We start from the raw sequence: 27816 nt of genomic DNA, 5'->3' as shown, positions 1-27816 counted from the left end.
TATCTTCAGTTCCCTCCTTGAACATTACTTGTAGGTGAAGGAATGGGATAACTACTCAACTGGAGTAATTCCTCTATCATTTGCATTGCAAGCTTATCCTCTTCACCATGATCCTCATCAGCTTCTTCAATTGCAATTCCAGCCTCGTTAGTAATTGATCCAGCTGATAATTCACTTATTAAAGATGTTGATGATGATGTTGATCTTGATCCATCTTCATTTTCAATATCTGTTGTGTTGCATTGCTTCTTCTTCTTCCCCAGCTCAATTCTCATGACCCAGTTAGAGCTGGCTCTTGATCCAGAAGGGCGTTTCTGCCAGACTCCAATGTGAGAATTGTCATTGTCAAGCCTCAGACAAGTGAGGGATGGAGATGGGTCTTTGCAACACTTCTTGAGCTTGGAGCTGAGAAGCTCTGCCAGTTCTTTGGGATCCCATGGAAGCTGATGACCCTGAGGAAGATGATCAGCAGTTTTGGAGTCTCGATCGGCAGATGGGGCGTTGTCATTGGGAAAATTGGTCTTGGCATTCTGACCATTCATCAATATGGATGCTTGGTCATATGCTCTTGCTGCTGCCTCAGCTGTCTCAAATGTGCCTAGCCACACCCTCCTCTTACTGTATCCATTACAAATATAAGAAACAAGAATAATATAGGAGTCATAAAACAGTAATCACATTAAACATTTAGTCAGAACAAGAGCGTAAATGACGCTACATTCGCGGACTGGTAGACATGTTTGTACGTATTACAAGACCGTTGCATGTCCCTGATTCACTCTCAACATGCAAAACTATATGGCAAGGAATCATTAGACTAAAACTATTTATGCATAGTATGAGAAGTAATCGGGTTTGTAGTGTTGAAGGAGAATGCAGATATAATTGGGAGAAGAAGCAACATAGCTTGTACGTCTTTTATACTGTGGGGGGAAGACTTACAGTAATGGATGGCGAATCTCTGACACCCAAGAGCCCCACTGGCGCTGCCTGACTCCTCTGAACTTCCTTGATTGCACCATGTTTGGTTGCACTAATTATAATCTCAGAGATACAGTTGCAGAGGAATAAGCTGCATTCTAAGTAGAGTAGGAGAGATATTTAGAGAGAGGAGAGTAATGTGAGGTTTGAGTGAGTGAGAGGCAACTGAGAAGAGAGATAAGAGAGTAGGAGAACATTTATAAGAACTGTCGGTGAGCTTAGTTAAGTTGCAGCTTGGTCGGAAAGTCTTTCCGAATAGTACAAGCAAAGGGTTGGGGTTGCAATAAAGATTTCACCTGCAAAACCCGCAAGCCATTATAACATTACGAACACTCCCCACATAAACTCACAGTCTTCTTCTTGACAACTGGATATTCGACACAAAGCAAGAGAAAGCAAGTGAGCATCATGTTACTATGACCTAGCCTTCTGCCCACCAGAAAGAATAGCATTTATGATTTCCAACTCCATATATTTTTCTACAACACGTACTGTGTTTTCATCTCATATATGTCCACTCTAGCTTAGCTAGCTTCTTTCTCTTTATGTAACTCTCACCCTTTAACTCGCGTCTGCCTAATTATAGAGTTATATTCGAGTCATTTCAACAAACATCTTGACCTGTACTCTTGATCGAAAAGAACTAGCTAGAAAGAATTGTCACGTCAAACAAATTCTTGCATTTAGTGTAATAACCCGAATTTTTAGAAACTAAATGTCGAGTATTTTTTTTAAGTGTTAAACTTGTGAAATTAATTCAAGACGACAATTGGAGGTTTGCGACATTTCAAAACAAAAACGGAAACGTTCTCGGATCGTTTAATTAGAAAACGTAACGTTACCGCAACGTATAGATCGACTTTTATTCCGTCGCTTGGTTGCAAAAACTTCCTTCACGAAAGTCGTAGAGCTCATCGATACGAATTCGTGGACACGTCATGCGTTCGAATCGGACATCGGATGCAAAAGTTATTAACGTCGGAAGTTCGTTTCCGATTTTTGAAATAGTATAAAAGGAAGGAAATGAGATTAAAAATCAGCTCGGGTTACTGTTCACCCGAGCTCGGGTTACTGTTCACCCGACCCAAAAAAAAAACTTCTCCGGCCGATTTCTCCACCATCCGACGTCGCCTCGTGTCGTGCCACCTATCAAACTGACGGGCTCGACGAGCTCCATCTTTTGGGCTATGCCTTGCACTCCGGCGACAACCACACACGGTGTAGCAACCGCCGGAAGTTACTGTTGTGGCGGCGCCGCCTCTTCCGGCCACCATGGCTCGAGATTCTTGGGGGGTTTTGCTTGTCTCAGTCCCAGCAACATTCCCACAAAAGGAATCGAGCCAAATCGAAGTGTAAGTACCCGAATCAAAATTTCAATTTTCTAGGGTTTGTGAATAGTGCCGAATATATGTTCTTCGGTGTTTGGACTGTTTAGGCTCGGATTTAGAACTTTGTGTCAACTAGGAAGTTGTTGGAAATGTTGTTTAGGTTGTGGTGATGAAATTTGGTGATGATTGGTGGCGGTCGGTGAACAGTAACGACGCATGAATAGTGACTGTGAATAGTACTGTTGAATAGTACCATCGCATGAATAGTGTTCTGTAACAGTAACTGTGAATAGTAAACTGTAACAGTAATTTGAACATTGACATGGTAAACAGTACTGTGAACAGTGTTTTTGTAAAACAGTAACTGTGAACAGTGGTTTAGTAAAAACAGTGATTAGTAAACATGAATAGTGTTCCGTGAACAATGTTTTATGAACAACATTTAGCTGTGCTGAACTCGTCACCTGATATTTTAAGTATCATTTTCTAAGCATTTATCGTGCTATTAGGTGACTGACGAAACGAGTGAGGAAATTACTTTCAGGGTCGTGGAAGTTGCACGTAGGAAAGAAGGTGAGTAAAATCTCACTTATTTACGAATCTACCCTTGCGGTGATTCCAAGATTTTTGCAAGAGTTTTTAATATTGAATTACGACACGTATACAATATAGTGGATTACGTATATATCGTATAAATGGTAATAAGTACATATATATATAGTTTGCTATATTATATACTGTTATGAATTCGTTGGAATTGGTCATTTCGAATGACGAGAATTAAATGTTGAGCATGTGATGTGATTTTTGTACAATATGAGGTGTGATTATTGTACGTGGTTTTAACATGAGTTTGTTAAAATGTTTTGTCTTCGGACGAGTTTTGTCTTCGGACGAGTTTTTGTCTTCGGACGTGTTTATGAAATATGACATGTATACGATATAATGGATTATATATATATTGTATAAATGGTAAATATGTACATATATATATAGTTTGCTATATAATATACTGTTATGATTTTATCGTGATTTATGTCATTTCGATGACGAGATTTAAATATCGAGCATGTGATTTTGATTTGTACAATATGATGTGAGATTATTGTACGTGATTTTAACATTGAGTTTGTTAAAATGTTGATTTGTCTTCGGACATGATTTTTGATACAATATGATGTGAGATTATTGTACGTGATTTTAACATTGAGATTGTTAAAATGTTGATTTGTCTTCGGACATGATTTTTGGTACAATATGATGTGAGATTATTGTACGTGATTTTTAACATTGAGATTGTTAAAATGTTGATTTGTCTTCGGACGTGATTGGTACAATATGATGTGAGATTATTGTACGTGTTTGGCAAGTCGGAACCTAGCCTTTGGCCGGGCGAAAGTTACGATACAGTTAGAGCTCTAGTCTGTCTGCCTTAGTACTACATGTGAGGTAACGGGTGGTTATCTGCTCATGGGTACTCAGATTGTTTTGGATGTTGGGTAGCGGGTGGCTATCCAATATCGACGGTGTATTACGAGAGGGGTAACAGATGTGTACCAGCGTTCTTGGTACCCGTATTATAAATGCATTTGGGTAACCAGAAGGGTTACTTAATTTCTCATGAGCGCTTCTTTTCATATTTCTTTGGGACAACCAGATGGGCCGTCCATTGACTCATGAGTGCATTTATATTTGTTTGATTTGTGGATTTTCGTATATATTGATATGCGAGTTATATATGTTCATTTTACTCATACGAGCTGTAAAGCTTACCGGGTTTGTGTTTACAATCCCGGTGCACCAATTCGATGGTGTAGTGGATAACTCTGCAGGTGTGGATTAGTGGGAATTGACGTACCGCTCAGTGGACTTGAAGTTATTTATCTCCAGCTGGTGTGAGGATTTTGTGTGACTATCTTGTGAGTTTGTTGTGAGGATTACGCAATTCCATTGTTATAATATTGAATTATAATTTGGGTTGTAATAATCGGTTTGACTGAGTTGTATTTTGAACTCAGAGATGATCCACTGTGGCATTTTAAATGATTTCGATTCGTTGAGATTGTTTGGTGTTTAACGATTTTGAAATTTTGAGTTTTTAAGCTCGAAATTTTGGGGTCGTTACATTTAGTGATACAACTAATAATGCAAAGTATTACAGTGCACTAGTGAGATGAAAGTAATTGTTGGTTTCTTTATCTTGTGCAAGCGAAGAGTATCTAACCATAAATGGTGGTTAGCAGATGACTCAAATGACACTGTGGATTGGTCATTTACTCTTTCTGGAGCCATAAGTCAAGAAAACTCTATATTATTGACCTTTTGGTGTCAAAATTTATTGTTAGCTAGCTCTGAGTCTTCATTATCTTTCAAATCATTGCTCGAGTTATTGACCCTTTTTTTATGTATTTCTGTCTTTGCCACTCTAACATTCAGAACTCTTGTGCTAAGTTATAAACTGCAATTCTAAACAATGTGTACGGTTTAGCAACAAAGAAAAAATCGAAAGAGAAGTACGTACTGCAGTAATGTGCATATAGTGCTGTATTTTGAATAGACTTTAGACTAGGATCAGTCATCTTCATACACATGTTATTTGTATTTCAAATTTCAGGAGCAATACTAATCGTTTGCTTGATCTAGCCCAGAATATATACAAAATTGCAGAGCCTGATAGCCATGGGGTTCATTATTGACGTGATTGCCAGTATTTTATCCAATACAAAAGACAATTACTTGTATGTATATATTATATATAGACGAGACTCAGAGTAAACTTGGTTTGTGCACAAAGCTAGCTAGCAAATTATCTTATGATGAAATGAATGGCTTGGAAGTTTGCACAATGAGCTCCTTGAAAGCAAAGAAGGAACCAATTCTAGCTTGAATTCTCTTCACATTTTATCCCTTCCTTCATGTACAAAATTCAATCACAGATATTCTCTTTCATCCCTCTTATATGTATTTGATTCATTCTGGCCACATCTCTACTCCATAACTTTTCTCCATCAAAGCTACTTATATTCACATATACTCCCACGTACGTACTAATTCTTAGAAAAGTTTGTTTCATTTTATGTTGTTTCCAATTCATTTTCTTGTACATGACATGCATTGATGCACATATATATTGATCGTTGCTAATATCTGTGCATGCTTCTGGATGTGGATTTTTTTTTTACCAGATAGAAAATAATGCCACGTCTGCTGCATGGGACACTTTATGCAACAATTTATGAAATTGATAAGCTAAACAGTGGATGTGGAATCGGCTTACTGTGGAAGGTACTAATCATGCTTCTTCTTTTTTCTTCTTTTTTTTTTTCAGAAAAAAATATTGAAGGAAAATCGAACAAAAAATTAACGATTGTAAAGTTTTGGAGTAAAGGTTTAAACCAAAAGCCGAAATGGTCTATCTGAAGATGAATGGTTAGATGATGTTGTGCTTACATCCAAAATCGGCATATCTATCTCATAGGAACTGAAACTGTATTTACCCGGCCTTAAAATCCTAGCTAGCAATACTGGAGTTTGGCCAGACCTGATTAACCAAGCAGACATCCTAAATCCATTGAATTACCTTACCTTGTTATTAAAGTTAACATTAAGCAGTATTCTCTGTGATTCAATAATAATGCAATTGCATCAGTATACCCTTTTTTTATCTGTGGTGGTCTCTTTGTGGGCTTCATTTATCATATAATACATCATATATAGCTGCTAATGATTAAATACTTTCTCTCTTTTGGTATTGATTGATGTCAAAAATGTAAAATATTGGAATATCTATTAGCTTCTCTTCTCTCCTAGAGAGAGTTCTCGGGTAGCTAAATAGTTCTAGATTGATGTTCCTTTTTGTCAAAAACAGAACATGATTCCACAAGTTAATGCTGAACTCCTGTACAACTTAATCTTTACAAAATTGATATGAAAACTTGCACACCATGGTGTCTAATTCAAACTGTTTTCGTACACTATCTTTCAGTGCTTAGTCTGTACAAGAACTTATATATGTTCTGCTTAAGTGTTCTTGCGAGAGTAACTTGTTTTTGTTTCTTACTTTTCACATTCTGGATACACAAGTCACCTAAAAAATTTGTGGATCAAATCAAGAGGCTGGTTCTATGCGGACCTGAGGTACATTTTTACCTTTCCCAAAAAATGTTAATCTCAGTTTCCTCCTACACTAAAATATTAAATATCAATCTCAAATTCTCAATCAGTTAATAAATTTCTGCATAATTTATTTACTGACAGATCATAAACTTTTTTTTTTTGGTAGATTTCTGGTTCCAAAATCTATGCAACAGTTGATCTAGACAAGGCTCGGGCAGTGCGAACACGGATGATAAACAATCCCCACAATCCCATATGGATGGAAGAGTTTCACATCTACAGTGCTCATTACATCTCACATATTATCTTCACTATCAAAGCTAATGATCCTATTGGTGCAACACTCATAGGAAGAGCTTATATACCTGTGGAAGATATCATAAAGGGCTTTGTGGTGGATAGATGGGTTGAAATATTAGACGAAGAACACAATCCCATCCATGGAAACTCTAGAATTCATGTCAAGTTACAGTTCTCAAGTATCACAGAAGATGCTCATTGGTCTAAAGGACTAAGGAGTCCTAACTATGAGGGTGTTCCTTGGACCTTTTTCAATCAAAGACAGGGTTGCAAAGTAACCCTCTACCAAGATTCGCATGTCCCTGATGACTTTAATCCTGGGATTCTTATGGCTAATGGGGAATTCTACGAGCCACAAAGATGTTGGGAGGACATATTTGATGCAATCACTAATGCAAAGCACTTGATCTACATAACTGGCTGGTCTGTCTACACTGAAATAAACTTGGTGAGGGATCCACAAAGGCGAAAACCAGGAGATGAGCTCACACTAGGACAGCTTCTCAAGAAAAAGGCTGATGAGGGTGTTCTAGTTCTCTTGCTTGTTTGGGATGACAGAACATCTATTCCTGAATTCAAGAAGGATGGTCTGATGACAACACATGATCAAGAAACTGAGCAGTACTTTCGAAACACAAAAGTTCGCTGCTTCCTTTGCCCTCGGAACCCTGATATTGGAAGAAGCTTCATTCAAGGTTTTGAGACTGCCACAATGTTCACTCACCATCAAAAAACAGTTGTGGTTGACAGTGAGATGGTCGGTGGAGATCCCTCACAAAAAAGGAGGATTCTGAGCTTTGTTGGAGGCATTGATCTTTGTGATGGAAGATATGACACTCAGAAACACCCCCTATTTTCAACATTAGGCACAACTCACCAGAAGGACTTCCATCAGCCCAACTTCCCTGGCTCTTCAATCAGAAAAGGCGGTCCGAGAGAGCCATGGCATGATATTCATTGCAAACTTGAAGGGCCTGTTGCTTGGGATGTCTTGTACAACTTTGAGCAGAGGTGGAAAAAGCAAGTTGGTGACAAGTTCATACTTTCTCTAAGCAAGCTTGAGGAAATCACAGTTCACCCTTTACAAAACATGTTAACAAATGACAGTGAATCATGGAATGTTCAGCTGTTTCGTTCCATCGACAATGGAGCTGCTTTGGGATTTCCTGAGAAACCACTTGAAGCAACACAGAGGGGACTTGTCAGTGGGAAGAATAGCATCATAGACAGAAGCATCCAGGATGCATATATCCACGCCATTCGCCGAGCAAAAAATTTCATCTACATAGAGAACCAGTACTTCCTTGGAAGCTCATTTGGGTGGAGATCAAAAGATATCAAGGATGAAGATATTAATGCTTTGCATCTTATCCCAAAGGAGTTGTCACTGAAAATTGTTAGCAAAATTGAAGCAGGGGAGAGGTTTGCTGTCTACATTGTTCTCCCAATGTGGCCAGAAGGTATACCGGAGAGTGGTTCTGTTCAGGCTATATTAGATTGGCAAAGAAGGACATTGGAGATGATGTACACTGATATCTCTGAGGCCATTCAGAGAAAGGGTTTGAATGCAGACCCTAGAGACTATCTTACATTCTTCTGCCTTGGGAACAGGGAGTCCGTGCATGGTGAAGAATATGTACCTCCAGAGACTCCAGAGCCAGACACTGATTACATCAGAGCTCAGAAAGCCCGGCGTTTCATGATTTACGTGCACTCAAAAATGATGATAGGTATGTGGTAACCACTGCAGAGTTCCCATTTAAAGTTAGAACATAACAGGAAATGCTGCATAACTAACTTCAGTAACTAACTATTGCTTTGTGGAAACATGTTCTAATCTACAGCAACATAACATGTCAAACGATCTGAAAAAATATTGATTACTCGTATTTGAGTTCATATTACTCGATCAGACTAAGCATTCTAACATTTGTTCTTCTTCAGTTGATGATGAATACATTATTATTGGATCTGCCAACATAAACCAGAGGTCAATGGATGGATCAAGGGACTCCGAAATTGCTATGGGAGCATTTCAGATTAATAATTTGGCTAATCCCACAGAATCAGCCAGGGGAGAGATTTATGCTTTCAGGGTGTCACTATGGTTTGAGCACCTTAAAGTGCTAGATAATTCTTTCTTGAATCCAGAATCAGTGGAATGCATCCGGATAGTGAATCAACTTGCAGAAACAAACTGGGATCTTTTCTCAAGTGACACTTTTCATGGTGATCTTCCCGGTCACCTTCTTCGATATCCTGTTGAGGTCACTAGGACTGGAGCTCTAACAAACCTGCCAGGGCTCGAACATTTCCCCGACACGAAAGCTCCAGTTTTTGGCACCAAATCTGAGTACCTTCTTCCGATCCTCACTACCTAGAAGATGGGAATGCTCAAAATATATGCATTATTTCTGGTGGAATTAATCCTGGAGTAACTGATCTTACTATTACTTATGATTTGATTTAATATTCCTGCTGCTCATCAACAATGTTGGTCAATCCAACGTGTACATAGCTATGCCAATTGTGAAGTAATATCATGTAATGTTCATAACCTGTGATCCTTGATTGTTCCTCTCTCTAACATAATGTGTCAAAATGTCTTTCCATCTCTGCAAAGTTTGTGGCCTTGTCATGCTGTCCAATACCAAGTACCTGTTCTCTAATTTTAACCAAGACTGTCTCATAATTGTTTTGGATATGCATCCCCACAGTACCTTGAAGTGACAAATCAATGTATGTGTTAGCGTGATCAACGTAATAGCATGATTGAAGGAGGAAATCACGGGCATGATTTCCTCTGTGATTTGTAGGGGTAGACTAAGTTGTTTATATATAGATTACAAATCAAGTGTAATAGATTAAGTGAGATACATTTTAAGTTGGTATCAGAGCCCTTTTTTGGAGCTCTGTTTTTTTCTGGGTTTCCACTGCGTTTTTGCATGGAACTGCATCTTCTCTTTTTTTTCGCAGACGACGTCCTCTACCCTTCACTGGTGGCCATGCATCAGCTAATCCAGTGAGCAAAGCCGTGATCATCATCGTTCATTGTCCTTGCTTCCCACTGCTTCCCATTCCTCCTTCAAACCGTCCGAGCTCCTTCAAGCCGTGATCATCACTGCTGCTCGGCACCTCCTCGACCCGCCCGCCGCTGCTGCTCTGAACCTCCGCGAACGACGACAGCCCCGGGCTGACCCGCAGCGACGCCGACCCGTCCTTTCCGAAGTCGAACCCGTCGTCGGCTTCCTACCCGAAGATGTGGACTCTCGTCTCGGTGCTGCAGTCGTCGATGCTTGAAGCTCCGGTGCAGAAGAGGAGGTAGAAGAAGAGGAGCGCAACGACAAAAAATTTCGGCGAAAATCTGACCCGATCCGGCCCTTATTCGCCTGACCCGGCCCGACCCTTATCCACTCGACCCGACCCGGAGACCCGGATTCAACCCAATCCGGTCTGACCCGAATTCTATTCTTTTGGTTATCAGTGTGGGTTCACCGATAGTGCAGGTGCACCCAAGACAGGTTCAACTCCGCTTTTTATTCTATTGTGTTCTCGTTGCATCAATCCTGATTTTTCATTTTCAATGGGTTTTGGAGACGACACATAGAGTTCTCAGTTCTATTATGTTCCCTGCTCTTATTGTCATGATGCTAACTATGCTCGGGCAACATGTTGGAAGCTATATCCACACCTTAGGTCTAAGCGGCCTAATTATCATCCCAAGGCGAAAGCAACCATTCAATTCGTCCACGAACCAGATATCTATGGTCTGGTTGGACATGATCATCACACAGCAGGAGGAGCTAAACCTACCGCATCCATAGTTGTTCGTAGTAAAATTGGTATGGCTTTAAATATTCTAATTTTTTTGGTTTTGATACATGGATTATTGATTCTGGTGCATCTGATCATATGACTTATGACAAATCTTATTTTACCGTATTGTCTCCTCCACCAGTACCCTATGTTACTAATGCTAATGATGAGGCCTTCTCCGTATTAGGGAAAGGGTCAGTTCGTCTTACTCTCACAATAGAGCTTCACAATGTGCTCTATGTACCTGCTTTATCTCATCATTTGATATCTGTTCCCCAATTGAACACTGACGCTAAGTGTTCTGTGACATTTTTTCCTATGTATGTGATATTTCAGGATCTTCTAACTGGGGAGTTAATTGTTCGGGGGTATCTGAGGGGCCAGTTGTTTCATCTCGATCAGACATATGCGGGAGAGAAACCAGGGGCACAGTCTCGAACCGCTTTAATCTCCACTTCTTACAAGATAAGTGAAGTTTGGTTATGGCATCGTCGCTTAGGGCATCCATCTTTTAGTGTTATGAAAAAATATATGTCTACTTTGTTTATTAATATGGATGAGTCACTTTTACGTTGTGAGACATGTGTTTTGGGCAAGAGTCATCGATCTACCTATTCCTCTAGTAATTCTAATAAACGTCTTCTTCCTTTTGAATTAATTCATTCTGATGTTTGGGGACCCTTCAAAGAGTTTACTGTGTCAGGGATGCAGTATTATGTGTCATTTATTGATGATTTCACCCGTCTTTCGTGGGTTGTTCTCCTCAAAACTAAAGATGAGATTTTTCTGGCTTTTCAAGCCTTCTATACCACTGTTCAAATACAATATAATGCAATAATTAGAGTTCTTCGGTCTGATAATGGGGGGGAATACGTGCATCATGTCTTTCAGGAGTTCTTTAACACGCACGGAATTGTTCATCAAACAACGTGTCCTTACACACCTGAGCATAATGGAGTTTCTAAAAGGAAAAATCGTCATTTACTTGATATGGCTCGGTGTATTCTTTTTAGTGCCCATATGCCTAAGTACCTTTGGGGTGATGCTATCATAACTTCTGCCCACCTCATTAATCGTCTTCCCTCTCATGTCCTTCAAGGAAAAGTTCCATATGAGGTGCTTGCATCTCATGTATCATTACTCTATTTTCATAATCTTCCTACCCGTGTTTTTGGTTGTGTTGCTTTTGTCCATCTTCCAAAACATCAGCGGTCGAAATTGGATGCCCGGGAAGTTAAATGTGTGTTTGTTGGGTATGGAGGACATCAGAAAGGGTACCGGTGCTATCATCCACCTACCAGGAAGTACTATGTCACTATGGATGTTACTTTTTTTTTAGGACATGAGCTATTTTGCCTCTTTTGATACTGCTCTTCAGGGGGAGAATTCATATTTTGAAGAACTGTATCATGGAGAGGGTGAGACAAGTAAGCCAATAGATATGGTGAGCGGTTCAATTGAGATCACCAATGTGTCAGCTACACATGCACCACCGGATGATTCTGGCGGTGTAGTCACTCCAGACATTCAAGTACCAGAAGATGACAACACAACTGCCCCTCATGTCTCTCGTACTACTGATTCTACACCTGACAAATGCTCTCTTGGTATAGAAGATCACTCATCTGAGGTTAGTCATCCTATTGAGGCTAATAGTAGACAATATGTATTGCCAAATAGGTCTACTCGGGGTCAGCCAACAAAAAAATATGAACCCACCCTTCAGGCTAAAGCTAAGTATCCTGTTGCAAATTTTATGTCTACCAAAAGGTTGTCTAAGTCATATGAATCATTTGTGAATCAAATATCTACTGTATCAGTACCTAACAAAGTGCAGGATGCATTGGGAGATCCAAAATGGAGGAAAGGCATAGAGGAAGAGATGGAAACATTACAAAAGAACAATACTTGGGAGCTTGTATCTCAACCACATGGCAAGAAGACTGTGGGATGTCGTTGGGTGTTTACAGTGAAGCATAATCCAGATGGGTCAGTGAGCCGGTATAAAGCACGTCTAGTAGCAAAAGGGTTCACCCATACATATGGCATAGACTATGATGAGACATTTGCACATGTTGCAAAGATAAACACTATTCGGGTATTGCTCTCTTTTGCTGCCAGCTTAAACTGGCCACTCAGACAGTTTGATGTTAAGAATGCATTCCTTCATGGAGAACTTACAGATGAAGTGTACATGGATCTTCCGCCTGGATATGTGGCCGCTTCTCCAAGTAACTTTGTTTGTAGATTGAGAAAGTCTTTGTATGGTCTTAAACAGTCACCTCGTGCTTGGTTTGGAAGATTCTCACAATTCATGAGGAAAATTGGCTACAGACAGAGTAATTCAGACCACACATTATTTCTGAAACATCAACAAGTGAAGGTAACAACCCTAATTATATATGTTGATGATATGGTAGTTACTGGGAATGATACTGTTGAGGTTGATAGATTACAGAAACAGCTAGCCACAGAGTTTGAGATGAAGGACCTAGGTACACTCAAGTACTTCTTGGGCATTGAGGTAGCCCGGGGAAGTAATAGTATCTATTTGTGTCAAATGAAGTACATCATTGATTTACTAACAGAGATAGGTATGTTGGATTGCACTCCCATTAATACTCATATTGAGCAGAACCACCGGTTAGCAGAATATCCAGATCAAGTTCATACTGACAAATCTCGTTATCAAAGGCTAGTTGGACGCCTGATTTATTTATCACATACCAGACCAGATGTTGCGTATGCAATAAGTGTAGTGAGTCAGTTCATGCATAATCTCAGTGTGGACCACATGGATGTTGTTGTAAGGATTTTGAGGTACTTGAAGTCAGCTCCAGGGAGAGGAATAATGTTCTCTAATCACAATAATATCCTTGAAGTTTGTGGCTTTACAGATGCAGACTGGGCTGAAAATATTACAGATCGGAGATCCACATCAGGGTACTTTACCTTTGTTTGGGGTAATCTTGTTACATGGAAGAGTAAGAAACAAAAAGTGGTAGCTCGATCTAGTGCTGAGGCAGAATACATAGGTATGACTCAGGGAGTATGCGAAATGTTATGGCTTAGAAATTTGCTACAAGATTTGGGCATTAAGCCTAAGTGTGCTATGCAGCTGTACTGTGACAACAAGGCAGTTTTTGATATTTCACATAATCCTGTGCAACATGATCGTACAAAACATGTGGAGGTTGATCATCACTTTATAAAAGGAGAAGCTAGATTCGAAGATCATCAGTTTTCCTTTTGTTCCTACAGAAGAGCAACTTGTCGATATGCTCACAAAAAGAGTGTCTAAGAAGGTTTTTTATGACTCACTTAGCAAGTTTGGCATGGTCAATGTGTATGCGCCAACTTGAAGTGGAGTGTTAGCGTGATTAGCATAATATCATGATTGAATGAGGAAATCACGGACGTGATTTCCTCCGTGATTTGTGGAGGTAGACTAAGTTGTTTATATATAGATTACAAATCAAGTGTAATAAATCAAGTGAGATACATTTTAAGTGTCTGAGCACCATAAAATCACAAATCAACCAGTTTCTTATACTTGTTACTTTTTTCCTCTTGGGTTTCAACATTTCAACCTACATATAATCAATCTCCATCCATCAGTTTCATGATTTGCTTCATGTCCATTACAGATTGGCTGATACGTTTTTCCCTTCTCCACCAAGTCCATATTCTTGTTCAGCCAAATCAATTCAGGCAAACCATTTTTCATACATGCATATTGCTTATCCATCATGTATTCTTAAAAAAAAAAAGGATTCAATAATTACATTATGTAAAGACCCACATGGAATCAAATAATTTAGATTTTTTTCTATAATACCAAAAAGGATCATCCAATACTAAAATGGATGATGACAAGATGATTGGTCAATTCCACCATTTAACCATTATGACTTTGGGAGGAATTTTTCAGTCATCTCGGAGAACTACGTGGGAAATGTCCAGTAGTCATCCATTTCAATTACAATTTGACACGTAGGGTTTAAAAAGAAAAATCATATTTAAACTATTTTATCAAAGACTATTTTGGATTTCTTTTTAAAATTCTACACCCTACCCTCTAATACCTTAAATCCTAAATCCTACACTTTAATACCTTATACCCTAAACGCTAAACCTTAAATTCTAAATCTGAAATCCTAGTTCAAAATCATCAATACCCATGATGGTCATTTCACAAATAATAAAAATATGTAAAATTATAATTTTGATGTAATATATTCACGTGTCAAAATATAACATGTGAGGAGTACTACTGGACATTGCCAAGTGGTTCTCAAGGGGAAGCAAATTTTTCAATCCTCCCGGAGAACGGAAGCAAATTTGCCGACCACATTTTTTGACCACCCTCATGCCCACCCACCTAGATGAAAGTCATATATCCTAGATTAACTATGGTATAACCATAGTTATCTATATAAATTAATAACACATGGTAAAAATAAATCAATAATTAATTTAAGAAATTTAAGAGTTAACTATGGTATAACTATCGTAAGTAAAAAAGACACGTGGCTTTCATCTAGGTTGGTGGGCATGAGGGTGGTCAAAAAAGGTGATCGGCAAATTTGCTTCCGTTCTCCGGGAGGACTGAAAAGTTCAGAATTTTTCAGTCCTCCCGGAGAACTACATGTCAATGTCCAGTGGTCCTCCATTTCAATTACAATTTGACACGTAAGATTTAAAAAGAAAAATCATATTTAAGGTATTTTATCAAAAACTATTTTGGGTTTCTTTATAAAACCCTACATCATATCCTCTAATACCTTAAACCCTAAAACTCTAAACTTTAAATCATACACTCTAATACCCTAAACTCTAAATATAAAATCCTAATTCAAAATCATCAATACTCATGAGTGTCATTTCATAAAATCATCAATATCCTAAAACATAAGTTATAACCATTCCATCCTTAAACAAAAATTTAACGTAAGTGGCCTGCCACGACCAAAGTAATGAAATGCTAAAGAAACCAAGTATTAGTGATAATAGGAGTGGTTACAATCTTTGTTGGGAAAAATAAAAGAGAAGTAACAACCTTTGGTTCTGTCTCCCTCCTCCTAATAAAGTAATACCACCTGCAATCACAAAACAGAGAAAGTAAAACAGAAAAACAAGAAATAAAAGAGAGAACAAACAGCTCAGGGAGAAGAAGCACAACAGTAAAGGGCCACCCTTTGGTTGAATCAGAAGCCAACCAAAAGGGCCAAACCCAACTGTTGTTTCATGAAGGAGAGCAGAAACCCAGTTTCAATCCAATCATGGCATCTTTCAGGTCCATCATTGTTTATATTCTATGGAAAAACATCATTGGAAATGCATATTGGTTTATTTATTAAGTGGCAGTAATTATGTTTCTTGGTAATTGATGGCTGAGTTTCTTTTGGTATTTCCTCAAGGATCTATTGCCAGCTCTAATTGAATGAATCTGTTGTGCAGAGTTGTGAGTTGTGTCTCTCTCCTTCTTGGATTTAAAGTTTTGGTAGAGGCTGGCCACGTTTAGATGCAAAGCTTCAGTTACATTCCATCTTCGGTCTCTTCCATTTTCACATGCATGGGGTGAGCTTGAGATTTTTTACTGTTTGCTTTTCGTTTTCCTTGATCTTTATGTTTTCATGATGTTCTGGGTTCTATATGTTTCCTGAGAAAGCTGAGGGAATGGGGAAGGAAAAAGTTGAAAGCTTGGTTTATTGTAGTAAATTTCTACTTGTGCTATAAATGTTTAGGATAGCAATGAGAAGAAAAAAGTGTGGGACTTTTTCATCTGGGAATGATATTTTCTCTTTCGAATTGCTGAGATTCTTGAGCTCTAATTGGGTAATACTTATATTTGGCGTAAAAGAACTGATTTTGCTGTTTCTGAGAATGGTGACATCACTGAAAATGAAGATTGAAAAGTGCAATGCTTCTTTTGTTTTATCCCCTGGCTTTCTGGATAACCTGACCAAACAGAAGATTTAAGGCTTTCTTCTGTAGCTGAAGCTTGTTCCTTTAACTTTATTTTAGGAATCTTTGTGTTTGAACTTGCTTGTCTGTTAAGCGAGCTTCAGATCAGTGACTAAGGATATGTGGTGTACCCTTTTTGTTTCCCATTCTTTGCTTCGAGTCTAAGGCCTTTGGAATTCTAACAAGGGTTTTCCCTTTGCATGGAGTTCTGAGGGAGTTATGTATTCTAGGTGTTGTTTGTTGTCCCAGCCAGAGAGATGCTTTGTGAAGGAACCTTGCTCTTCGTTTTTTGCATTCTCTGGAACTTGTTTCCGAGCTCTTGCGGTTTTAATTATGGAGAAGTTCAAAACTAAATGCAAGGCACTTATCAGTGTAAGGGGGGAAAAGATTTATTTCTATTTGTTACCAGAAATAATTAGCTCCAAGGAGTTGCGTGCATTCCTTCTTTTAGTAAACAATTTTCAAATTGTTGTGCCTTTGTGGCTGTGGATCTGGTGGTGTGAAAAATGAGTACTTATGTCTTTTTATTGGGTTTAAATTGAATCCCAGTTCTGTTTACTTCAAATGTGACTTTGGTACCAAGGTTCTTTCTCCAGGATGATTTTCTTATTCAACAAAATTTTCCTAGAGTGCCGGTAACTTTTATCATAGTATATTTCACTTGTGCTCCATGTGTTTATATAACCAAATTTATCATTATTGTTCTCAAGGAGAACAACATATCCACATTCATGCAGTAAGTGTATTCTCAATACAGTTGATTGTGAGTTTGTGTACTCTACCTTTTTTACCTCAGTTGAACTACTATTTCTATGTTTATGCAGACTATGGTTTACCTTTGCGAGCTATTTAAACCTCATAATCAGATTGCATGCTTCTTAGCTCACAATTTTTTATTTTGGGGTGATAATCTTTTCACCTAAACAAGGAAAGCTTGTATAGTTATTAATTTCTAGTATATAGAAGTTGCGCCTTATAGAATCATGGGAATATTTATGGCAACGTTTTTACTCTATTCTTATTTCCTTCCTCTCTTGGAAAAGGATATCCAAAATGAATAGTTTATGCAGATGTATGAACTAAATTAGCACAGATGTCAACTTTCCTCTTTTTTTTGTTTCTTTCTACAGTTTGTGATAACAACTCAGTACTCTTCAATGTAATCGAGTTAGGTGGCACTAATCATTTTTTTATGGTTATGAAACTAATTTGTAACAGAGCAGAGGTTGTCTTGGAAGCTGTAGCCAACCCAAATTTACTGTGGTAGATGAGCCGTCAAACGGACTGAGAATTCAAGGTCAACCAGTGAGGAAAAACAGCATATCAGAGGATTTTTGGAGCACTAGCACTATTGAAATGGATAACAGTGCAATTCTGTCTCAGATAAATATCAGTTCAAACAACCCCCTTGACGCCTGTGGAGCGAGCAGCACAAGCAATACTTCTGAATTTGTAAATCACGGTATATATCTAATAAACCCTGTATGTACATGTGTTTCTGGGGCTCTATCTCTGATTTTTTCTTATCAAATCTTTTTCAAACGAGGGAGATGCGGTTATTAGTTTATAACTCATTGAAACTATCATTTGTGTTGCTTAAGTCTCACTCACATAGAACTAGTGTTTCCACCCACATAATATTAATTTTTATATGGAATATGGTCCAACAAATCTTGAGGCTAGAATGATTCTGATACTCATATTCTGGTAACTTACTGTCATAGAAAGAAGTGCTGTGGCCTATGTATAAGATCTCTAGATTCCAAAGTAGGAGGTGCTCAGGAGTGCAGATAACATAGAACTGGTAGCAAGATGGTACATGATGCCTATGCTATGTTACAATTTGTATGCATCAAGAATAAAGAAAACGATGGTGGATGGTCAAGAATGCTTACTTCACATAACCAATTTTCTCTTCTGCTTTGTTGTTTTCATTCATTGCTTGCGCTTTGTTTGTCCAAATTTCTAGTTGTGGTATTGATGTGGTCTATCAATGGCTAATCTTCTTGGAAGTGAAAGCCATCGATGCATCTCTGACAATTGGTGGCTCTGTGAAGAGTTATTGTTTGGAAACCTTAATTCAATTTCATTTAACAAAGTATATCTGTTGATAATGAAAATTGGTTATGTACAGGTCTCTTACTCTGGAACCAGACAAGACAGCAGTGGGTTGGAAATAAAAAGTCTCAACGTCAAACACAACTTCGAGAGCCTACAATAAGGTGATTTATCCTTTATTTACTACGATACTAGTAGTACTTATAGTGTAAGTGTGCTGTATAAGCAGCAATTTCCTTTTAATTTCGTATATTCTTTAGATCATCTTGAATTTACTAATATTGAAGTATCTCCAGAATATACAATGCTTACTTCTAGTTTGTAAAAGTAGGCATTCAAAACTTCCTCTTGATTCTTCCTCATGCTGCGTAGTACAAATGATCCAATGATTGTGTTTTGTAGTTGGAATGCAACTTATGATAGCTTACTTAGTACCAACAAGCGTTTTCGGCGGCCAATCCCCCTTCCTGTAAGTCATTGACACAGCCCTGAATTGTCTCGTCTCTCTGATTCTTGTGCTAGCTCCGTGATTGTTTCTATCTCGTTCTTAAAATGTGAAAATGACAGGAAATGATCGACTTTCTTGTTGATGTATGGGAGCAAGATGGTTTGTATGATTGATAGAGTCATCAGAGCCCCAACAGCTTTCTTTTCTCTTTCTCTGTATAATTTACAGCAGTCCTTGTCATTGTTAGATATTGATTGCTAATTAGAACACTTTTAAGCTATTTTCTGTACGGCCTCTTCACCCCACTTTAGTATGTAGTCCTTGATTGATGAGCTGCAAGAAATACTGTTCTGGAAAAGTAACCCAAAAACCACACTTAGTCAAAGATAAATGGCCTACATTTTATTGTTATTAAGGAAAACTTTCAACTTGGAAAGGAAAAATAATCAAAGGGTTTGTCATATTTACTTGGTGAAAAATGTCATCAAATTTTTCAAAGAGAATTCAGGTCCATCCAAAAACATGAAGCAGCCAGAATCCATGAACCGAATCTGTCATGAGATCCTGATGTTTATCTGAAATCTGATATATTTGTGCAAGCATGAATGTAATGGCAAACTGAATTGACAGTGATATTTCCGTAATCATCTCATGATTCTTCATCCACAGAACAATAGCTAGGTGCTCTCTTAGCGGCATCACACCCTTCTGAATCTCTGATTCAGACAAAAGGACAATCATATATTTCCTAACATATCACCTCCACAACAACCACAATACTTCAGACCATGAGATCCTTTGGAATGAAATCAGTGAACCACACCGCGCATAAAGGATAGATATTTGACACTATATTCGTGTCGAAGCGATTAAAAATCTCTTTAATATTTCAGGAATCAATCTGAATTAGCTTCGAACTCACAACCTCCCACTATGATGCAGTAGTCGTGGTACTCTCTCTACTCATAAGTCAAAACAATGCAGTGGGAAAACCCTGTGCTTCTGGCTGCTATGATGAAATCAAAGTGGATTAAGAGTAAGAAGTTTCTTAATTGGAGTGTGATCCATGCATCTTTCATGTTTCACGTTTAGTCCTCTTCTGAAAACAAAATTCAATAATTGAACTTAAGAAGAGTGAAACCTTCAGTTTTATGAGACTAGAGAGTCAAATTAAGACCTCCCCCCTTGGTGGCTTGGTTCATCTAAGCTGAAATGGCCACCATCAAATTTTATTTAAATATAAAAGAAAACACCAAGTTTTGTCCCACCCTATTGCAACAATGAAAGTGGGGGTGGACCAGCATCTTTTGAGCTTTTTAATTAGACGGGCCAGCCCAATAATTCAATGTTCTTTATAATTTTTTGGGCCATGATAATTCGTGTGTTGTTTAATTGTTTTGAAAAGACTTGCAGAAGCATAGGCACCATCGGATGATATTTACAAAAATGTTCTCGTCACATGAAATCTTATACTAATGCCTCAAATCTAAAGTAGGTTGTATGGATCTTAATTTTACTTTTTAACTTCTAAGCACGTAAAGAATGACAAAAACAATTAGAGGTAGGAAATTAGTCGTGAGTAATGATTAATCAAGCAGTATGGTACTATAAAATTCTAAATTACTAAAGCACGAGCAAACCCACAAATTTGGACAAAACTACGTTATTTGACCAACTTAAAAGAGATTTCAACGGTGGTTTACTCCTATTTATGGGGCATCTAAAAACAACCTATTCTTGTTCGATCAAAATAGTATTTCCACAAACCCGTTAACTGTTTACACCGTGACCATCCTCAATCTCTCTCCAACTCTCCAATGCAAGCTCATTACTACCTAAGTTTCATTCCTAAACCCTAATGAAGATGATATCTTAAGTGAGAGATTGGCTGGAAAATATTCCAGAAAATCTGCATGAGGCCCCAAAATCTTTGGTCAATATGGAAACCAATATATTCTCATATATAGCTAGTAGTGGAAGAAAGACCTAATTAATGAACCAGATTGGTCTCAATGCTTGGCTTCGTTGGCTGATGATGGTGATGATGACGATGTTCCGCGTGGAACTTTATAATTAGAATGATTCAAGTTGCTAGATTTACTTGCTTAATCATATTTATAATACCCAATTGGGTTTAAACAATGGAGGATTATGCAGCTGGAAGAATGTTAATTAGTTTAATCAGCAAAGATTTAGGTTCAAAGAACCAGATTAGCAACCCATGGCTGATTTGGTAATTTGCATAGTCAAACTAACATAGAGAAATCCGAGCTAGATTATCATATCTCTATTCTTTAACCTCGTAAGAAATTTTTAAACAATTTCTGGGAAATGGCAAGTGGATCAAAAAGGAGAATCAAGGAAAAGTAAGGATCAATGAACCTGGGAATAGTACAGATTGATGTACAACGTATTTGGGGAGATGGGGAGGGGAATTTAAATAATTCATATTAGCGTGTAGTGTTGTTTAAGGTAATTAGTTAGTGTTACAATAATTATAAGAAAGGCTGGTGGCAAGGACTGACCGACCCACTTGCATTTGGATCAACCAGAGCTAATTAGCTTCATTATTTGATTAATCCTTGTAAATTACGTTAAAACTGGAGATCTGGATCTGCGGGGAAGGCTAGGGTATGTCTATAAACCTAGCCTGTATACAAGTACGCGGTGATCTAGTGTATCATTTTATTAATAATTGGATTGATCAAAGAAAGATTTTGTTTTCAACGTAACAGTGAACTTTGCTTGATTTTTGTACAGATCAATGTTGATATCCTAAGGTTTTCTATTTATTTTGTTGAGGAAAACGAATTCGAGAGAATGCATATTCATACATAGATGAACGTACGGTCGAGTATGAAGGTGGTGTGGTGAAAAAAGGTTTAAACCCTAGCATGGATTAGAATAGATCGAGTATCTAAGAAAGCCAAGAAAGTCATAGCTGGCTCTGCAAGACTGCAATGCTTATCGATCGACCACAGATTTGAAACCATACATACCGATGTGCATGCATGCACCAGTGAGTCCACTCGTGGGATGTTGCTGTGCATCGATACATCGACCTGTGATCAATTATAGATAGGGGCACGCATGGATTCGAAATGCAGCTACAGCTGGATATCTTCAAGACTTCAACTTGTCAAACATGAACCAACTTGGTTGCTGAAGTTGAGTGGTTACTAGTTAGGATAGGTTATATTTTCAGGTTACGAATTAAGGAAGGTGATCGATAAACACTGGTATTGAAGATATCGATCTTCATCGTCTTGACGGATCTAGGATATGAATATAAAATAAGCTTCAAATTTAGCCGAAAAGCTAAAATTGTTTTTATCAATGTTTATTTTATAAATTATAAACGTCAACGAGCCTCTAAATTAAATGTGAGCATCAAATGAAAGTAAAAATTATTTTGAAAATTAAAAACAAATTAAAATATCTAACAAATATTTTCTTAGATTGATTGGATTGGATTGTTACTCAAAATTCATACTTGTAATTTTATATTTAATTTATTAAAAGAAATAAGATTAGAAAAATTATATTTAATGGTTTTTTATGATTAATTTAAGAAGAAAATAAACCGGAGAAATGTGTACTAAAAGCTCAAGTCCATACGTATATACTTTTTATCTAGGCTAGCACTAATGTAGAAGAATTTATTGGCTCAAAAATATAGCTAGCCCAGGGCTAGATTCGCCAGTGGTGAAATCATCGATCCAGTTCATCAATTCGACGAATAGAACCACAATACGTAATGAAGTCTTTTCGTTTTTACGATGGACGTGGAGATTTTGAGGTCACTTCTTCCATGCCTGATGATACGTACAGAGAGGGCCATACTCTGGCGAATTGATTACTGGTGGTCATTGTCGACTTTTCTTTTGCAGAAAATTCATAGTGCAACGAGTAATTCACCCATGCCAGCGATTGTGTACATGTTTGAATTGCATCTTAAAGTCTACACTCTATGTAGCAAATGATAACATGTCATTGCAAACAGACTTGCATAAAAGGTTAATTCGTAACAATAAGAGATTATTATGGATGCAATTATCGTTTTAACTTGCAATCTATATGGACTTGACTATCATGATGACGTTTTTTTCTTCTTCTTAAAAACAAAGAGAGCCCCTAGTGTTACAAAACGTTTATAAGCATCAATACAATATTTTTTAACATCTAAATCGAGCTAAAATTTAGTAACAAATAGCTTGTTGTGAATTATATATATATATATATATATGCTGCAATAGTCATCTATATGATCTACACCCCACCTAAAAGCATACTCAAAACTTAAACCCAGATCCCCGCATGCATTGTTCATTGTCATCAGGCAACATTTTTATGGTTACAACAAAGTTTTCAAAAGGTTTTCAACAAGCAAAATAAGAGAGCAAATAGGGGTTTGTTTACAATTTTCCAACATCGCATGAGCTTAGCTAGGAAGAGACCTAGCATCATCATCCAAACAAAAAATCGAAGAAAAAAAGAAATCGAGTGGTGGGTATTGGGGAGAGCGAATATGTCACAGAAACCCAACTTGGCAGCCTAAATGCATTGCACCTTAAGAGTTATCCTTGCGTGTATTGTCATGTACCGAACCCCCATTTACAATAAAACTCGCACACAATCAACTCTCACCTTTCATTCCTCTCCTTCCTTCTCCCTCACCTTCATCTTCTTCTTCTTCTCTCAGCTCTCCCTCTGTTCTTTTTTGCCCTATCTGATAGGGTTCCCCATTTCCTTGTAGCTCCAATCCAATTCATGCATATCTGCCTCTCAGCTCTATTCATCGTCGTCGTCGTCGTCGCTCTCGTTTCTGTGTCGATCTTTTTCGGTGTAAAGCCTTGCCTTTTTTGCCTCTCGGGGTTTTTTGAGCTGCACCCATGTCTCAGCTCTTCGGATTCGCTGGTAAAGTCCTGAGCTTTCTAAAGTTTATGCGTTTATTTTAGCGTTACATGTGTTTATGTGCTTTGAATTTGTGATATTTGGGATTATGAGCTGGTGTTGTTGTAGATCATTACATAAAGGTTTGGTTTTTAGATGATCTTGCTGGATAGATTAGCTGAGTTATTGGTTTTTGTGAATATGTTGATGCATGTTGTGAATTATAGTTTTATGACTTCATACAGAAGTTTATTGCTTTAGTAGGATTGTACATACCTGCTTAGCTAGAATAGTATCAGATTTGGAAACCCTGAGATCGGATGAGACTTGTGGCCATATGCTTTATTGTGTTGTAGTTTGGATGAAGATAAGTTAGCTGGTCTCAGATCTGATGTTGTAATATGTGCTGTTTGTGATCCGTCAATAATAGATAATAGGTTTATGTTTCCTTCAGTTTTAGTATCATTTGTAGTGTTTTTGATTTGTCAATAGTCGTATCAATTTGTAGATGTATGTCGGATTGGACCTTTGTTAGTTGAGGCTGATCGAGTTTCTGTTGTCTTGGCTAACAGGTAGTGATGATTTTTGCCTGGGGGGTTCAATATATGAAAACCCCAAAGAGGCAGGCCTCTTTCTGTCACTCGGTCGGCATGTGGATCTATATTATCCTCCTAGCAAGAGGTCTCGCATCAGTGCTCCATTTGTCTTCAATGAAGAGAGCTTCGCACTGAAGAAGCAGGTGTCTATTGATGTTCTACCAGAAGAATGTCTCTTTGAGATCTTAAAACGGTTACCCGGTGGCGAGGAAAGGAGTGCATGTGCTTGTGTTTCCAAGCGGTGGCTTACCCTTTTGAGCAATATCCATAGGGATGAGTTTGGTAACAAGAACTCAAACCTGTCTTTAAAGTCTCAGGATGAGACCCTTGAAGAAAAGGCTGAAGACCAGGAGATTGAGAGTTGTGGATATCTTTCCAGGAGCTTAGAAGGCAAGAAGGCAACAGATGTTAGACTTGCTGCCATTGCTGTTGGAACTGCCAGTCGAGGAGGATTGGGCAAGCTTATGATCCGTGGAAGCAATTCTGCACGTCCCGTGACAAACCTCGGCCTCAAGGCTATTTCCCATGGCTGTCCTTCACTTAGGGTTCTATCTGTGTGGAACGTGTCTTCAGTTGATGATGAAGGTTTGTGTGAGGTTGCAAAAAGGTGCCATCTGTTAGAGAAGCTGGACCTCTCCCAGTGTCCTGCAATATCTGATAAGGGTTTGGCTGCTATTGCAAGGAGCTGTCCCAATTTGACCGAAATAACACTGGAATCCTGTGCTAACATTGGAAATGAAGGTCTACAAGCATTTGGAAAATGCTGCCCCAATCTGAAATCTGTTTCTATCAAAAATTGCCCTCTTGTTGGGGATCAGGGGATTGCTAGTTTGGTTTCTTCTGCTTCTGATGTCCTGGAGAAGGTGAAGCTTCAGGCATTGACCATCACTGATGTGTCTCTTGCTGTTATTGGACACTATGGCAAGGCTGTTACAGATCTTGTCCTCACCAATCTCCCGAATGTGTGCGAGAGGGGGTTCTGGGTCATGGGAAATGGTCATGGGCTGCAGAAGTTGAAGTCTTTAACTGTTACTGCCTGTCAAGGCGCAACAGACACTGGACTTGAAGCAGTAGCAAAAGGTTGCCCAAATTTGAGACAGTTCTGCCTGCGCAAGTGTCTATACATATCCGACAGTGGGCTGGTATCATTTTGCAAAGCAGCAGGATCTCTTGAGAGCCTTCATTTGGAGGAGTGCCACAGGATCACCCAGTATGGATTTTTCGGTGCTCTTTCTAACAGTGGTGCAAAGTTGAAGGCTCTAGCTTTTGTTTACTGCCTGGGACTCAAAGACCTGAACCTGAACTTGGGATTGCCTGTGGTGTCTCCATGTGAATCTCTTCGCTCACTGTCCATCCGTAACTGCCCTGGGTTTGGAAATTCTGGGCTGGCGGTGTTGGGTCGACTCTGCCCTCAACTGCAGCATGTTGACTTCAGTGGGCTTGAAGGAATTACTGATGGTGGATTCCTCAAATATCTTAAGAGCACTGAGGCTGGTCTGGTGAAGGTTAATCTTAGTGGATGTGTGAATTTGACAGACAAAGTGGTGTCCGCCATGGCTGATCTTCACGGTTGGACGTTGGAAGTGTTGAATCTTGAAGGTTGTAGAAAGATCAGCGATTCTGGTTTGGTAGCAATTGCAGAGAACTGTCCATTGCTTAGTGATCTTGATGTCTCAAGGTGTGCTATCACTGATTTTGGAATTGCATCCCTAGCCCTTGCAGGACAGCTAAATCTTCAGATCCTCTCTGTGTCAGGCTGCTCTTACGTTTCAGACAAGAGTTTGCCTGCCTTGATAAAACTGGGCGAGACACTTCTAGGTTTGAATCTTCAGCACTGCAATGCCATCAGCAGCAGCACTGTTGACGGTCTTGTGGTGCAGCTATGGCGTTGTGATATCCTTTCCTAGACTTAAGACTTGCCCGCATACCAGAGGAATGGTTCTTGCACAACTCAGAAGTTCAGATTTTAGAGGAATGGTTCTTGCACAACTCAGAAGTTCAGATTTTAGTCAGCTTTTTACAAGTATCTGCAGCTTGCGTTGTTTTTGGGTCCATCAGCTATGGGTCTTTAGAGTGTCCGGTTGCCTTTTTTCCGGGGAGAATGGCCATATACTCCTTTTTTTGCAGGTTTCCTATCATTGGAGATCTGTTCCCAGAGTTATGGCTGTTGGCAAAGAAGCTGTGGCTTCTCGTCATTTATATCCCTGAGCATACTGCTACCGGGCTCTTGATCTAGGCTATTTTTACCGTTTCCAGTAGTCCTGGTTTTATAGAGCTGGGTGTAGGAGGAGCCCATCTTTTTGCTTGATTGTCTAATACTTAGACCAAGCACTTTTAGGCTTCCTACATCTAGTTCTAAGTCTGTCATTTGTCATTTTACCGAGTCGGTCACGTGCATTCCGCACGTGATGGTTGGGTCTTTGTTTACCTCAGAGGGTGGATTTAGAGTCCAGTAGTAGTCATCTAGAGTCTTGTATCGCAGTCAAGATTTGGGAGCCTTGTGTTTGGGGGCTTTGGCCCTGGCAGCAGTTAGTCTGCCTCGACGATCCTTGTTCTTGTTGGAAGGTCGTTTTTTTACCAAGCCCCTGTTTTTCCAGGCTTCACTGCTCTTGGACTGCTCTGCAACCTCTTATGTAATGGACTCTGTATCTGCCCTCTGTTGTATGCTTCATATCGTAATAAATAAAATTCTCAGTTGTGTTTAAATTAGGGTAAATTCCTCCTATGGTACCTGATGTTTGGCTATTTGGACAATTTGGTACCTGATGTATGAAAGCGGACAATTTGGTACCTAAAGTTCTCAAATTTAGGCCATTTTGATACTTATGTCAATTTTGACCATATTTTCAGGGTTATTTCCGTCATCTTATCTCAACTTTACTTCATTTTTTTATAATACCTCCAAATTGTCTCTAAGTTATCACTAAAAATTTGATAACTCATCTACTTAGTATCTGTGATGATTTACGTATATAAGTTTTCATAATGTAGATATCAATCTAAATTAATCTTAATTATAAGTAATTAAAAAAATTGATAAAAATTACAATTGCATAAAGGTAATTTATTTCATTTGCAGAAAATAATTAGGATAAAAAAAAATTTATTTTCGTTATATGCGAAGTAGATGCTAAGTGGAGTAGATATATCAATTTAATTATCTCCAAAGAGAGGCAATTATAGGAAGAAATGAAGAAAAATGTGAATTTAATGAGTTTAAGACTAGAATGACAGAAATAACCCTGAAAATATGGTCAAAATTGATAGAGGTACCAAAATGTCCTAAATTTGAAAACTTTAGGTACTAAATTGT

The 27816-nt window shown here is 38.5% G+C and overlaps 4 protein-coding genes across 5 annotated transcripts; 3 read left to right on the top strand and 1 right to left on the bottom strand.

Moving 5' to 3' along the window:
- Window positions 1-5: 5 nt before the first annotated feature.
- Window positions 6-1022, bottom strand: LOC126784426 (ethylene-responsive transcription factor SHINE 2-like). The gene is made up of 2 exons (XM_050509890.1): window positions 943-1022; window positions 6-618 (listed from the first exon to the last, which is right to left on the bottom strand). The coding sequence occupies exons 1-2, from the start codon at window positions 1020-1022 to the stop codon at window positions 6-8; spliced, it is 693 nt and encodes a 230-aa protein (XP_050365847.1).
- Window positions 1023-5316: 4294 nt separating this feature from the next.
- LOC126782616 (phospholipase D alpha 1-like) lies at window positions 5317-9295 on the top strand. Its single transcript, XM_050507895.1, has 5 exons — window positions 5317-5349; window positions 5495-5594; window positions 6393-6446; window positions 6592-8455; window positions 8670-9295. The coding sequence occupies exons 2-5, from the start codon at window positions 5505-5507 to the stop codon at window positions 9104-9106; spliced, it is 2445 nt and encodes an 814-aa protein (XP_050363852.1). The 5' UTR covers window positions 5317-5349; window positions 5495-5504; the 3' UTR covers window positions 9107-9295.
- Window positions 9296-15628: 6333 nt separating this feature from the next.
- Window positions 15629-19314, top strand: LOC126783245 (uncharacterized). 2 transcript variants are annotated; one of them, XM_050508675.1, is made up of 6 exons: window positions 15629-15837; window positions 16002-16121; window positions 17732-17970; window positions 18643-18730; window positions 18969-19035; window positions 19134-19314. In XM_050508675.1, exons 2-6 carry the CDS (start codon window positions 16066-16068, stop codon window positions 19185-19187), a joined length of 504 nt encoding a protein of 167 aa, XP_050364632.1. In that variant the 5' UTR covers window positions 15629-15837; window positions 16002-16065; the 3' UTR covers window positions 19188-19314. The 2 variants fall into 2 exon arrangements, with proteins under 2 accessions (XP_050364632.1, XP_050364633.1); XM_050508676.1 differs by having other exon boundaries at window positions 15631-15837; window positions 17727-17970.
- A 4362-nt stretch (window positions 19315-23676) lies between these two features.
- On the top strand, window positions 23677-27211 carry LOC126785511 (EIN3-binding F-box protein 1). The gene is made up of 2 exons (XM_050511226.1): window positions 23677-23931; window positions 24480-27211. The coding sequence occupies exons 1-2, from the start codon at window positions 23907-23909 to the stop codon at window positions 26408-26410; spliced, it is 1956 nt and encodes a 651-aa protein (XP_050367183.1). The 5' UTR covers window positions 23677-23906; the 3' UTR covers window positions 26411-27211.
- Window positions 27212-27816: the final 605 nt, after the last annotated feature.

This window comes from Argentina anserina, chromosome 2, assembly GCF_933775445.1.
Source record: "Argentina anserina chromosome 2, drPotAnse1.1, whole genome shotgun sequence".
Classification (NCBI taxonomy): domain Eukaryota; kingdom Viridiplantae; phylum Streptophyta; class Magnoliopsida; order Rosales; family Rosaceae; genus Argentina; species Argentina anserina.
Note: the sequence above shows the minus strand (reverse complement) of the source record. Positions and strands in the feature narration are given on the sequence as shown.